We start from the raw sequence: 15,762 nt of genomic DNA, 5'->3' as shown, positions 1-15,762 counted from the left end.
TAGGAATGAGTTCTGTTTTTGAGTCTGTTCGTAAATCGAATTTGTATGTAAGCCAGAACAGTTACGTAAAGTTCATATCGAGCGTCGATTAGTTAAATGTTTGTCCTAGTATATAGTATATCTACTACTACTAGTCAAATGTTTGTCTTAGTATATAGTATATCTACTACTACTAGTCAAATGTTTGTCTTAGTATATACAAAATATCTACTACTACTAGTCAAATGTTTGTCTTAGTATATAGTATATCTACTACTACTACTTTCGGCTGCTCCTGTTAGGGGTCGCCACAGCGGATCATCTGTTTCCATTTCTTAGTGTCTTCTGCATCTTCCTCTGTCACACCAGCCACCTGCATATCTTCCCTCACCACATCCATAAACCTCCTCTTTGGCCTTCCTCTTTTCCTCTTCCCTGGCAGCTCCATATTCAGCATCCTTCTCCCAATATGCCCAGCATCTCTCCTCCACACATGTCCAAGCCATCTCAATCTTGCCTCTTTTGCTTTGTCTCCAAACCGTCCAACCTGAGCTGTCCCTCTAATATACTCATTCCTAATCCTTTCCTTCTTCATCACTCCCAGTGAAAATCTTAGCATCTTCAACTCTGCCACCTCCAGCTCTGCCTCCTGTCTTTTCGTCAGTGCCACTGTCTCCAAACCATATAACATAGCTGGTCTCACAACCATCTTGTAAACCTTAGTATATAGTATATATTTTACCTAAAACATCATAATTATAACAACGTCGTAATAATAATAATTGTAACTACAGTACAGTATTGATAATTGAGAGAGAGAATGTGTGTATAAGAAAAAAAAAATTAAAGAAACATTTCTTAAACCGTTTAGATAGAAAAGATAATCAACAGTTTAACACACATATCGGCTGTAGCCTAACGCTTTTCCAATGTTTGTTGGCATTTCTCCTCTCTCTGAATGCTTTATTATTTCCACTTTCGTTTTAGTCATGATCGTTTTCCTTTACTTTGATGCATCACCATCACTTGCATTAAATTTATGCTTTGAAGCCATGATTACAAGGGTAAACACACAAAAAAATTAAGTCAAAACACAACGCACACAACAATGTTTACGCGATCTGACCTGAAATGGCGATGACAGTGTGGTGTTGTTCTCCCTCGGGCTGACGAACCGCCTAAAACATGCAGTGTTTTGAGTGTCGTGCAAAGTAGTCTGTCCGTTTGTTAACACGAACCATTGTGTGTAACTCATCTCATCTCATCTCATCTCATCTCATCATCAGCCGCTTCTCCAGGGTCGGGTCGCAGTGGCAGCAAGCTAAGTAGGACACTTCAGACGTCCCTCTCCTCAGCAGCACCCTCCAGCAGCTCCTGGGGGATCCCAGGGCATTCCCAGGCCAGATTGGACATGTAGTCCCTCCAGCAAATTCTGGGTCTACCCGGGGTCTCCCCCCAGTTGGACATGCCTGAAAAACCTCCAAAGGAAGGCGCCCAGGAGGCATCCTAATCAGATGCCCGAACCACATAAACTGGCTCCTTTCAACGAGAAGGAGCAGCAGCTCTAGTCCCAGCTCCCTCCACATGTCCGAGCTCCTCACCCTATGTCTGTCCTATATTATGTGTAACTCGATTTTTTTAAATAATGGGCTTTACGGAGGTTGGTTCCTAAGTACAGGAGTTTGAAACCCCAGGACTTCCTGTATATATATATCAATCAATCAAACAAGCTGCATTTTATATAGCACTTTTCTTGCTCAAAGTGCTTTGCAATTAATTCACACACACACACACACACGTAATCTTCTGCTTTTCTCATATATATCTATATATCTATATATCTATATATATATATATATATATATATATATAAAACTATATTAAAGGAAACACTCAACAGTAAATTCTTTATGAGACAGTACAAGCCTGTTTCATGCCCCCCCCCCCCCACTGGACAGTTAGTGAGCACATGTTTTTGAATGTAGGCACCTCCCCTTTCCCCACTGGACGTTGTGCACGTGATGTGCATGAAGAGGCAATTAATATGGGATGTTCTTTCCCGTGTAACTTTATTGACAGCTGATGACTGCTTATGACGTGAAACAGTCTTGTACTGTCTCATAAAGAATTTACTTGACTCACTGGATTTATATATATGTATATATATATAGATGTAGGAAAAAAACGTTTGATACACAGCAGTACAAGCTTGTTTCGTGTCTCGTGCACTCATCAGCTGCTAATGTGATTCAACAAAGAAAACTCACAGTATACATTGCCCTGCGTCACACTCCTAATTTCAGTGGACAGCAATCTATATAGTATATATACTATATTCAACCTGCACCCATGTTGCTCAAAATATTGAAATACCTTTTCTTTGAATTTTCACCAGTTTTTCCACTACTTTGCTCTTTCCACACTGCATTCCACTTTGTGTGTGTGTGTGCGCGCGCACATGCGCGCGCACACATGTTTAGTTGAAGGCTGGCCTCTTTGGCACAAGTAGATGATGTAAAGGGCATTCCCATAATGCCGCAGTGTATTATCACTCTGGCTTGCATGCATCAGCATAAACCCCTTACAGCATAATCACCATAAAGTGCGTGTGCACTCACTCACTCACACACACACACACGCATGCTCACGCGCAGACGAATATCACACAGTCATACTTTTTTCTTCACCTTATGAGTTGCATGCTGTCCTTAATGTTACCATGGACCTTCTTTCTCTCACCCGCCAGCTGGCTTGGCTTTGGTAGACTGTTAGTCTCACACAAAAACACGGACAATCATTAAAATGAACATGCATTCAGACATACATGCCCATAGTGTAAAAGAGGGGAAAAAAATCTAAAACATGGCATGACGGTACATTGAAAAAAAAAACAACCTTATATTTGGCCAAATTCAGGAGCAGATTAAACACATTCTTATCGTCTTTGTTTGAATAAATTATTAAATGCATCCTGCTTGGTCATCACTGGTTTTATACAATATGTGTAACAGAAGATACAAAACAAGAACTGCCAACCTATATGTTTGAAGGTGTATTTCACAAACTGCTCTGTCAGAGATATTTTCCTTTGACTCCCAGAGATCTCTTGGCATGCTACTCACAACAGGCGGTCAGCAGTCTGTGTGTGTGTGTGTGTGTGTGTGTGTGTGTGTGTGTGTGTGTGTGCGTGTGCGCGCGTGCGTGTGCATGCGTGAGTGAATGTCCCCTACCATGTCTTTCTTTTGTCACCGAGAAGATAATGATTTCTTAATCTACCATCACAGACAGATGCACCAAAGTGCATCATTTAGGACCCCTGATGGCTCATTATAGCTCTCACACAAAGAACATTACAGACCAAGTGTCCCTGAAATTATAAACCAAATCAGGGGTCGAAAGAGGTAAAGAGAGTCGGAGATGTGTGGCGTTGTAATTAAAAGGAATGGGCACAGCGTGGAAATTTAAGATGGGGTGCAGGTGGGCTGAGGTGTTTCTTTTCTTAGCTTCATTCAGTAGGTTTGTTGCACGTGAGATAATGCCAGAAAAGAGGTGACAGGTAAAACAGCATGACATTATCCAAAATATGATGGTACAGGTTGAAAAAACATTATAATGGGGTTCAGCATAAAGAAAATATACCAAATAGCTTCAATGTTTTGTTCATTAAATAATGAAATATTTGCACAATTCATGGTATTTCTACCATGTCTATGATAAAATGTGCATTTACGAATACATGGCTACTTGATAGGCTCCCAAATGCACAGATGGCACTAATCAATCAGTTTGTGTAATGAAACATGCGGAATACACAAAGTGTTCAGTTGTTAGTAGATGACTACTGACTCTATGTGGAGCTAAGAAATATGTACAGATAAGGTTCAACACAGTGGACGATGCAAGAAGGGCAGATGTGCAGAGCAGGCTGTCTCTTGCAGCTTTAGGTTTAAAGATGCTCCATAGCTGCATCACATAGAGTGAGCTGTAGGCATTACCCAAAGACTGGGTTCAGTTTGGACCTAATCAGCCTCCCGTCCATTTTCAGCACCACTCCACTTCACATTCTTACTGTTACACATGAAACACCAGACCCACAAATTCCTTCCCCTTTGGTCACTTAGAGGTTACACTGGAGTACCTGTGTTTTCCTACCTTGACAAAAAATATTTCAAAAGTAATTATTGACTGCATTTTCGACCCTAGCCAAGTTAACTTCAACTAGCACCATTTGTTTAAAATGTCTCGATCCAACTCAGTTTCACTTGTCGAACCTTTAACTTCAGATTGTCTACAGTGTGTTTTTTTGGGGGGCGGGATTTTCCCCCCCTTTTTCCCCCAATTGTACTTGGCCAATTACCCTATTTTCCAAGCCGTCCAGGTCGCTGCCCCACCCCTCTGCCGATCTGGGGAGGGCTACAGACTACCACATGCCTCCTCCTATACATGTGGAGTCACCAGCCGCTTCTTTTCACCTGACAGTGAGGAGTTTCACCAGGGGGACATAGCGCGTGGGAGGATCACGGTATTCCATCCAGTTCCCCCTCCCCCCGAAACAGGCACCCTGACTGACCAGAGGAGGTGCTAGTGCAGCGACCAGGACATACCCACATCCGGCTTCCCACCAGCAGACACCTCCAATTGCGTCTGTATGGACGCCTGACCCAGCCAGAGACAACACGGGGATTCAAACTGGCAATCCCCGTGTTGGTAGGCAATGGAATAGACCGCCACGCTACCCGGACGCCCCATGTCTACAATGTTTAATACTGTTTGAATGAGTGTTTTTTGCTCTCCAACAAAATGTTCTAATTAATTTGTCTATTTTGTTAATTAATTAGAGAAATGCAAAAACCGAATACAAATGAGGTCATTACAGCTGAATTTCTACAACCAAACTACCTCTTTGGCCTCAGTTTCCCAGACAAAGAAAAACTGTCCAGATCCCGAGTCAGTTGAGTTTGTTTTGCCAGTTTTTTAAAGGGCTTATCATTTGTGTGTGTGTGTGTGTGTGTGTGTTTTCATATCCAGTTCCTACAGCGCCTCCCCAGGAAGTGGAAATTGTTGCTATCAACTCCACCACCATCCGCTTCACATGGAATCCCCCCCCTCAGCAGTTCATTAATGGCATAAACCAGGGATACAAGGTATGTTGGTGGATTTGTGTGGGCTTGGGTGGGTGGGGAGTGGGGATGAGGGATAAGCAATCTGGGTAAAATACACAAGAGGGAGGCATAGATAAAGAGTGGGTTAAACAGTGAAAATATGAAGCAAGAGCGTTGAAAGCACGAGACAGGGTTGATACCAAAGAAATGAAGCTGAAAGCAGTAGAATGGGGAGGGTGAGGAGATTGAAGGGGTGAGGAGAATGAGAGAGTGGCCTTTATGTATTAGTTCTGGTATTTGATTTGTTCTTAGCTTGATTGTGTTAACCAGCCCCTGAGAAATTCATTAACATGACAAAGAATACACCACATACTTCCTTTGCGTGTGTGTGTGTGTGTCTGTGTCTGTGTGTGTGCTTGGATATCTGTGTCAGATAACAGACTCTATTTGGCTTTTTGTCCATTGGATCTATGCTATAGTTTGTTCATTGTATTTATATACACCAGGCTTCACTACATAAACTGAATGATGCCTTCCAGTTTAATAGTTATTTGTGCGTCCTGCATGTGTGTGTGTGTGTGTGTGTGTGTGTGTGTGTGTGTGTGTGTGTGTGTGTGTGTGTGTGTGTGTGTTCCACTGGTTAGAGGACAGTAGGCAATTGTATTAAGAGAGGACACAAAGCAAATCCTCATTTCAGCTGATCTCCCTACAGATCACTGACAATATCTAATACACTTATTAATCTGACTCTATTTTACTAAATTTCGAATTGTCAGAGAGGCAACCGGAGCCTCCTCCAGGGAATTTGACCTAATAATTTCCATCTACATGTCTGTGACATGGTTTATTTATTACTTGTTGCTTGGTTGTTGTCCTTTAGGGGTGGGATTTTTCTGGCTTTCATCGGGATTTCAGGAGGAATACGTCTCTAATTTAACTCTAATAGTAGGTCCCTGCTTTGCTGCTTGCAGTGATCCTGAGGATGTCCCCTTTTTATGTTTCTAGGGCATCAAAGTATGAATCATGTACATTTAAAACGAAATAGTATTATGTAGAAGTAGAGTAGCATATCCTGCTGACTTAATTCGGAATCAGAACCAGAGATTTCTGTGATTAATAGCCTTATCCCTCATTAGAAGTGAGGTGACAGTCGAATTTCGAATTTTTAACCGTATAATTTCAGTAATTTGGAACTCAAAGAAGACGAAGCTTTTCTTTTATTTAGAGCAGCTCCTTTCATGATTCATTTTCTCTGTGACTGTGTAGCATAACGATTAATCCAAGGCTTCCAGGTTGTGTCACACTTGTAGTCAGCTCTTAAAATGCACTATATCAGGGGTCGGGAACCTTTTTGACTGGGAGAGCCATAAAAGCCAAATATTTCTAAATATATTTCACTGAGAGCCATATAGTATTTTTAACGTATAATAAATTAAATATGTCTTACTTTTAATGCGACTTCTGGTGCTGCATAGTGCGTATCGAAGTGCCGCTTTATATTTGACCGTTTCATCGATGCAATTTTATCATTGCATATTAGACATACCGCAGATCCTGCTCTCTCCACAAATGCAAATTCCTCTGTCCACGCAGCCTGGAATGCACGGTAATCATCGTCTTTTTTTCTTTCCGCCATCTTTTCCGTTACAAGGGTTGAAGCGGATAAACTAGTTGGCTATCTGATAAAATTGATTTCTTCGCCTTTACAATGACCCGGACATGCTCGCGAGCCATTGGTTCCCGACCCGACCCACGGGTGACCCGTGACCCGTGAAATTTATCTTCAAAACTAATTTCTGTTTACTTTAAAATGACACAGTAGTATTAAGAAATATCACAAGTATTTTAAAATCAGTTCCAAACTGATTTTTTTTTTTCAACTCAAAATTGTCTGGGAGCCATATGCCGTCACCGGAAGAGCCATATATGGCTCGCGAGCCATAGGTTCCCGACCGCTGCACTATATGATTTATGTGTGGTCAGACAACAGCAGCTAAAAACACAACGAAACAACCCTCCACACATGCACATCAAAACAGAGCATACTTACTATACACAGTATCAGCAAAGGCATCAGACAAACAATACATCTCATAAGCATTACATTGATCTTCACATTTGTCTTGGATCTGAGTTCAAATCAAACTCATTGTATTATGTTCCATTATTATTACTATTGATGGACTATTCACTAGTACCACAATAATCAACAATATGTTATGAACTAATTTTTTTAGTTTATTGGCTCTACTTTTGGAGCCAGTGAAGACGCACATGCAGGCTGATTGGCAGTTTCCTCAAGCGCAAGGTGAATTTGCTCCACCTGCATCCATTTGGTACTTTCGTGGTTTGAACACAGATCTGCGTTTGAATGCAGATCTACTGGCATAGCACAATTTTGGTGACAATTTTAACTTGAAATTGTGCTTATGCCTCTGCCAGCTGAGACCATGTCTAAGTGCAGAAGCAGGTACAGTGAGTTATTTTCGTGCAGCAGTTTAGGCAAGGACACACAGGAACATCTATCCAAATGTGTTTTAAATGATGTTAGCCTGCACATGTGACCCCACTGAAACAAGTCGTTAAACCAATTGCAACCAAATAAAGAACAACATTCTTAATATGTTAATCAGAAAACAAATGTCAAAATATGGCTGTTGAATTTGATGTGAATCAAACACATTTTGCGGTCATCATGACACATGGAAAATCCAACCCAACTGACCAAGTGAATGTCTGTCTGGTCCAGACAGATGTGTCCACTAGTACAAGCTATCCATGCTCGAGCCTGACATCTGATTTTTTTTTTTTTTTTACTGAGTCATGGAATGAGAACATGAAAATCCACTCCCATATCAGGCTCTAGACTAGACTATTGTGTCCATTGTCAATCTGTTTAGGGTTGTGAATGAGGTGAGAACACTGAAGGCAACTTGTAAGTTATGTCAGCTTGGCTGTTGAATAATGATCTCCTTGCGTGCGTCTTCAAATTGCATATATTTTGTTTTGTCACAATCAAGAGGAATGGAGTGTGTAATTGGAAGGATTTCATTCATCCAATTTGACCGAGAAGTAAAGCAGAGCAGTTCTAGAAGGCCCCCCTCTTCATCCATCATGAAAATGACAATATGCTATGAACAGTGCATTTAAAGAGGACCTGATTTGATTGGCCAAGTCAAAGCCCGTCCCAACTCCGCCTACTTTTTTTATTCCCCCCTCTTTTTCTCCCCAATTGTATCCGGCCAATTACTCCACTCTTCTGAGCTGTCCTGGTCGCTGCTCCAACCAAGGGGGTGGAGCAGCGAGCAGGAGTCTGAGGACGGCTACAGACTACCACGTCTCCTCCGATATATGTGGAGTCACCAGACGCTACTTTTCACCTAACAGTGAGGAGTTTCACCAGGGGGAAATAGCTCATGGGAGGATCATACTATTCCACCCAGTTCCCACGTCCCCCCGAACAGGTGCCCCAACCGACCAGAGGAAGCACTAGTGCAGCGACCAGGACACATACCCATATCCAGCTTCCCAACCACAGACACGGCCAATTGTGTCTGTAGGGACGCCCGACCAAGCTGGAGTTAACACGGGGATTCGAACAGGCGATCCCCATGTTGGTAAGCAATAGAATAGACCGCCACACCACCCGGAGCCCCCCAGCTCCACCTACTTTTAATGTTTCATCCTAATCCAACCCCTTTATCCTCTGCACTATGCTATGCGAAGGCTACACTTGTGTCTCTGGTCACCAAATTACCAAAATTGGACACGGCCATTTGCGCCTGCACTTGCATCTGCACTTACACTTGCGCCCAGTTTTCCAAAAATAAGAGCTTAAAGTATTGCCATTTGTTGGCAATACTGGGGTGTTGCCCCTTCTCTTGCCCAGGTATAAAGCAAATGAAAGTAATGGCCACAGGGCTTTTTAACAGAACAATGACGCTGTAAGCTACATCTACAAGCTACAGTCGGACCCTAAACATGATAAAGTTTTTGATGGCCAGATCTCTCCTGGAGGTTTCAGAATGGTGAGCAGGTTGTTATTTTAGCTTCAATTCTCATATAATGATAGAGACATGAGTTTACAAATGGGTAACAGTTTTCATTTACTTGAATGATTGATTTTATTTTGAATATGTTAAAATAACAAAATAAAACATATAGACAGGAATACAAAAACAAATGGAAATAACAGTGAACATATTTTGCAAACTCTCTGTAACAATACAAGTAATAACTAGTCCATGTCCAAAAAGGGCGTAGGATGAAGTAAAGAACTTTTTTGGTCCTACCCCTTTCTTATACATTATCAATCAGGTCAAACCAAAACAAAACTTTGAAAACAAAACAAAAGTGAAAAAAGAAAAGAAAGATCAATGCATAGACATCAAAATAAACAAAACAGCACAAGTCAAACAAGGCACCTTACATGTCATGTATCATGTCATGTTATTCCAGCCCACCTCTTTGTTCATCCATCCTATATCTGTTCAGTATGTTATTTTTAAAGAATTGTTTAAACTTACTTAGTGATGTACACGTCTTCATTTCTTTTCTACAGTTGTTCCATAGATTGACTCCTTTGATGGTTATACAATGAAGTTTTGCATTTGTCCTCACTAATTGTTTTTTGAATATATGTATTCCTCTGAGATCGTGTTTACATTCCCTCATTTGGAACAACTTTTGGACACTGTTTGGTAACTGCTGATTTTTTTACTCTATACATGATTAGAAATGTTTTGAAGTCAACCAACTCCTTAAATTGTAGTGCTTTCAGTTTGAGAAAGAGTGGATTTGTAGGCTCTCTTTAAGTGGTTTTGTTTACAATTCTTATGACTCTTTTTTGAAGGATGAAGATTGGATCTGTGTTTGTTTTGTATGTGTTCCCCCACACTTCCACACAGTAGGTGATGTATGGAAGTATGAAGAAACAGTACAAGGTGTATAGTGCTGGTTGATGCAGGAGATCTTTGACTTTACATAATATTGCAATTGACTTCAGTCCGCGGTGGTGTAGCGGTCTAAGCATCGGCTTTGTGTCGATGCAGTTGCCCACTGGGGACTGGGGTTCGCACCCCGGTCTCGTCAGATCCGACTATGGCCGGACTCGATGAAGCAGTAATATTGGCAACGCTGTCTTCGGGAGGGGGGCGGAGTCGGCTTGTGTTCGTCACATGAATGCGTTTCTGGGTGTGTCAGAAAAAACAGTGGTTCGGCCTGGAGTCGCCTTGTCATGAAAGTGGCGAGGCGTCTCCTTCGAGACTGCCGGCTGGAGAGATGCGGTTGGCGAACGCACGCAGTAGGAGGGTGGGCGTTTGAATTAAAATAGGGATCGATTGGCCACTAAATTGGGAGAAAAAGGGAAAAATCAGAAATAAATTTAAAATATATATATATATATTGCAATTGACTTTGATATTTTGCTTTAATATACTTCATACGTGGCGTCCAACATAATTAATTGTCTATTATTACTCTCAAGAAATTTGATTTCTGACACTTTTTCGATTTCTACATCATTTATCATGAGCTTCTTGTTTGAGTTTGTTGACTGATTCCCAAATATTATACATTTTGTTTTTGCTTAGATTTTAGTGTTAGTTTATTTGAATCAAACCAATTCTGTAGTTTCTTCAGTTCATTTCCTACTGTAGCCAAAAGTTGTTCCAAGTTGTCCCCACTGCAAAGTAGGGTTGTGTCATATGCAAATCATATGCAAATAAAATTATTTTTAGTGTTTTGAAAACCTCACATATATTATAATATATGTGAGGTTTTCAAAACACTAAAATGTACAAAATAAACAACAATGGCCCCAACACTGGGCCTTGAGGAACCCCACACTTAACCTTCAATAATTGTGATTTAAAATTATTAATTTGCACATATTGGTTTTTATTATTTAGGTAACTGGATAGCCAAGAAAGAGCTACTCCTCTGATTCCATATTTTTGTAGTTTTATTAATAATAAATCGTGGTCAACCGTATCCAATGTTGTTGGGTTTTTTTTTATCTAAGAATACTCCTAATGCATATTCTTTATTTTCTATAGCAGTTGTTATGTCTTCCACAAAATCAATGAGTGCAAATGATGTAGTCCTATTAGTTCTAAATCCATACTGTTGTTCACACAGTATATCTGCCTCTGTGCAGAGTGAAAGTCTTTCAATGTCACTTACTCGTGTTTAGATCAAAATTGTTAATGGCCAATGATGTAATGAAAACCATATATTTCTTATTGTCTTTTGTACCCTATAATGGCAAAATAAGGACAGAGTAGAAAGAAGGACCTGACTCACCTCTATATCCTTACCAAACACTTGCAAGACTATCAACTAACTCTTAATAGCCAAGTTCAGACTTCCAAACCAAGCAACAATTATAAAGGTTCAAGCTAAGAACAGTTTCATTATGTGATGACCCACAAAGAATTAAGAGTAAGAGAGCACTGTAACACTTTTTTTTGCAAATGGTATCTGTATTGGCTTAAAAAAAATTATTATTCAGACTACTTTCCAGATACATGTATTTATCCACCAGTCTGATATCATTACCTTTAATTCCTCTGTGTTTAGGACTGGACATTAATTTTGCCTAAAATCAATAATAATCTCTTCTTCTTTTTTTGGTCACATTTATCTGCAGAGGAAATAGAAATCATTACGCCTCAACAAAAAGTAATCCTCCCATGCAAAGGGATTTAGACTATTATAGAGATCCATCGAGGGCTGGGTTACCAATGACCACCACCAGTACTGTTTGCCAGCAGGATGCTGGTGGAAACTATGCTACTTTTGAGTGAAGGAGAAGGAGAGGGGGGAGGCATGTCCAGAGGCAGCAGGAGAGGAGGAAGGGCAGGAGTGTGGAGGGGAGAGTCTGAACTTTAAATGTTGGCACTATGGCTGGTAAAGGGAGAGAACTGGCTGACATGATGGAGAGAAGAAAGGTAGGCATACTGTGTGTACAAGAGACCAGGTGGAAGGGGAGTAAGGCCAGGAGCATTGGAGGTGGGTTCAAACTCTTCTACCATAGTGTGGATGCGAGGAGAAATGGGGTAGGGGTAATCTTGAAAGAATATGTCAAGAGTGTGTTGGAGGTGAAAAGAGTGTCGGACAGAGTAATGAGTATGAAGCTGGAAATCAACGGTGTGATGATGAATGTTGTCGGCGCATATGCCCCGCAAGTTGGATGTGAGATGGAAGAGAAAGAAGAATTCAGGAGTGAGTTGGATGAAGTGGTGGAGAGTGTACCCAAGAAGGAGAGAGTGGTGATTGGAGCAGACTTTAATGGGCATGTTGGTGAAGGGAACAGAGGTGATGAGGAGGTGATGGGTAGGTATGGTGTCAAGGAGAGAAATGTGGTAGGACAGATGGTGGTGGATTTTGCGAAAAGGATGGAATGGCTGTGTTAATGGTAAATACATATTTCTAGAAGAGGTAGGAACACAGGGTGATGTATAAGAGTGGAAGAAGGTGCACACAGGTGGACTATATCTTATGCAGGAGGTGCAATCTGAAAGAGATTGGAGACTACAAGGTGGTGATGATGGGGGAGAATGTAGCCAGGCAGCATTGGATGGTGATCTGAAGGATAACTTAGAAGATCAAGAAGAGGAGAGAGTGAAGGTATAGCCAAGGACAAATGGTGGAAGTTGAAGAAGAAAGAGGTAAGACAGGCACTGGGTGGTAGTGAAGAGTTGCCGGATGGCTGGGCAAGCACTGCAGAAATAATGAAGGAGACAGCTAGGAAGGTACGTGGTGTGTCATCTGAACAGAGGAGGGAAGACAATGAGACTTGGTGGCTGAATGAGGAAGTACAGCAACGTATACAGAGGGAGAGGTTGGCGAAGAAGTGGGATAGTCAGAGAGATAAAGAAAGAAGACAGGAGCAGAGCTGTTGAGAGAGAGAACTACGACACTGATTGATCTCACCGCCACACGATCACGTGGTTCATGTACATGTCAATAGTTCCAAACAATCCCCGCACTGTTAAGTTCTCCTATGGGGACAGGCAGCAGCGAGTGCGATATTAAACGGTGAATACTAAAATATGAAATGTGATACCATTTCTTTGTACTTTTAACTGCTTTTACATTTATTGCATATACTTTAATGTTAGTTTGGTATGTGGAGTGACAGAGTGACAACTTCATAAGCAAGTATCAGATCGCCAAAGTCCTACTTGTCCATACATTTTATTCATACAATAATTTTATTCAGGTGTATTAACAACCTGTAATCATTAACAACCTGTAAATATATAAACCTACATTCCTACTTAACGTTAATCTTCATTCCTTGATGTATTAAAGACTGATTTGACTGAAATTTGTCAAACATGCTAGCCCGGTAGCTGACCTAGTTCGGTCATTACATTAACAATAATTAAGTTAAAATATTGAACAGCTAATATTGAGCACATATAAAAATAACAGTATTTACTATGCTAATGACAGGTAATGCAGTAAATGGAGTGAATTACCAAAAATTTACCTTCTAACTTATCAACTTACTGCTGAAATGGCTGGATACACAATGGAAAGCAATGCTGTGAATATCAATGTTCCAAACTATTCATGGTTCCCGCCATTTTTCACAATGGGAGCCTATGGGAGTGTTGCCACTCTGTTTTTCAACCGCTCTAGACAGGAGTACAATGAGATGTGGTGTAAGAAGGTGAGACGAGAGCTGGCAAAGACAAAGGAAAAGGCATATGGTGCTTGGTATGAGAGGTTGGACCCTAAAGAAGGAGAAAAGGACTTGTACCAATTGGCTAGACAGATGGAGCAACCTGGGAAGGATGTGCAGCAGGATAGGGTGATGAAGGATAGAAATGGAAATGTGGGGGGCATCCAAGTGGCTCACCTGGTAGAGCACGTACCACATAAGGCTGAGTTCTTACCGCAGCAGCCTGGTTTAGAATCCGGCCCGGACCCTTTGCTGCATGTCATCCCCTCTCTCTCCCCTGCCTTTCCTGTCTCTCTCTACTATCACTGTTTAATAAAAAGGCGGAAAATGCCAAAAAGAAAGAAATTGAAATTGAAATGTGCTGACAAGTGAGGAGAGTGTTGATATGGGGGAAGGAGTACTTTGTGGGGCTGATGAATGAAGAAAATGAGAGAGAGAGAGGGTTGGATGATATGGGGGTAATGAATCAAGAAGTGTGGTGGATTAGCAAAGAGAAAGTGAGGGCAGCTATGGAGAGGATGAAGAGTGGAAAGGTGTTTAGTCCAGATGACATACCTGTGGAGGCATGGCAATGTTTAGGAGAGATGACAGTGGCGTTCTCAACTAGTTTAACACAATCTTGGAAAGTGAGTATGCCTGGGGAATGGAGAAGAAGTGTACTGGTACCGATTTTCAAGAATAAGGGTGATGTGGAGAGCTTTAGTAACTACAGAGGTATAAAGGTGATCAGCCACAGCATGAAATTATGGAGAAATAGTAGTGGAAGCTAGGTTAAGAGGAGAGGTGATGAGTAGTGCACAGCAATATGGTTTCATGGGCGTCCGGGTGCCGTGGCGGTCTATTCCGCTACCTACCAACACGGGGATCACTGGTTTGAATCCCCGTGTTACCTCCGGCTTGGTCAGGTGTCTCTACAGACACAATTGGCCGTGTCTGTGGGTGGGAAGCCAGATGTGGGTATGTGTCCTGGTCGCTGCACTAACGCCTCCTCTGGTTGGTCAGGGCGCCTGTTCGGGGGCGAGAGGGAACTGGGGAGAATAGCGTGATCCTCCCACGCACTACATCCCTCTGGTGAAACTCCTCACTGGCAGGTGAAAAGAAGTGGCTGGTGACTCCACATGTATCAGAGGAGACATTAGATAGTGTGTAGCCGTCCCCAGCTCAGCAGAGGGGATGGTAGCAGAGATTGGGATGGCTTGGAAGAGTGGGGTAATCGGCCAGATACAATTGGGGAGAAAAGGGAGGGGGTAAAAAAAAAAGGCAGTATAGTTTCATGCCAGGAAAGAGCACTACAGATGCGATGTTTGCTTTGAGAATGTTGATGGAGAAGTATAGAGAAGATCAGGAGTTACGTTGTGTCTTTGTGGATTTAGCAAAAACATATGACAGGGTTCTGGGAGAGGAGGTGTGGTATTGTATGAGGAAGTTGGGAGTAGCAGCGAAGTATATAGGAGTGGTGCAGGACATGTATGAGGGCAGTGTGACAGTGGTGAGGTGTGCAGTAGGCGTGATAGATGGGTTCAAGGTGGAGGTGGGATTACTTCAAGGATTGGCTCTAAACCCTTTATTGTTTGCAATGGTGATGGACAGGTTGAGGGACGACATCAGGCAGGAGTCTCCGTTGACGATGATGTTTCAGATGACATTGTGATCTGTAGCGAGAGTAGGGAGCAGGTTGAGGAGAGCCTGGAGAGTTGGAAGTATGCATTGGAGAGAAGAGGAATGAAAGTCAGTAGGAGCAAGACGGAATAATCAAAAATGCATGAACGAGAGGGAAGGCAGCAGAATGGTGAGGATGCACGGAGTAGAGATGGCAAAGATGGATGAGTTTAAATACTTGGGATCAACTGTTCAAAGTAACGGGGAGTGCATAAGAGAGGTGAAGAAAAGAGTGCAGGCAGGGTGGAGTGGGTGGAGAAGAGTGTCCGGAATAATTTGAGACAAAAGGGTAGCAGCAAGAGCGAAAGGGAAGGTTTACAAGATGGTTGT

General features: G+C 41.9%; 1 protein-coding gene across 1 annotated transcript in view; it reads left to right on the top strand.

The window, feature by feature from the left end:
• The window catches only part of LOC130112914 (protein sidekick-1-like), a 329,381-nt gene that overhangs the window by 210,587 nt on the left and 103,032 nt on the right, over positions 1 to 15,762 (top strand). The window contains exon 19 of the mRNA XM_056280437.1: positions 5,008 to 5,123. Coding sequence (XP_056136412.1) covers positions 5,008 to 5,123 — 116 coding nt within the window. The remainder of the gene's footprint in view (positions 1 to 5,007; positions 5,124 to 15,762) is intronic.

This window comes from Lampris incognitus, chromosome 5, assembly GCF_029633865.1.
Source record: "Lampris incognitus isolate fLamInc1 chromosome 5, fLamInc1.hap2, whole genome shotgun sequence".
NCBI lineage: Eukaryota > Metazoa > Chordata > Actinopteri > Lampriformes > Lampridae > Lampris > Lampris incognitus.
This window is presented reverse-complemented; position numbering and strand designations above follow the sequence as displayed.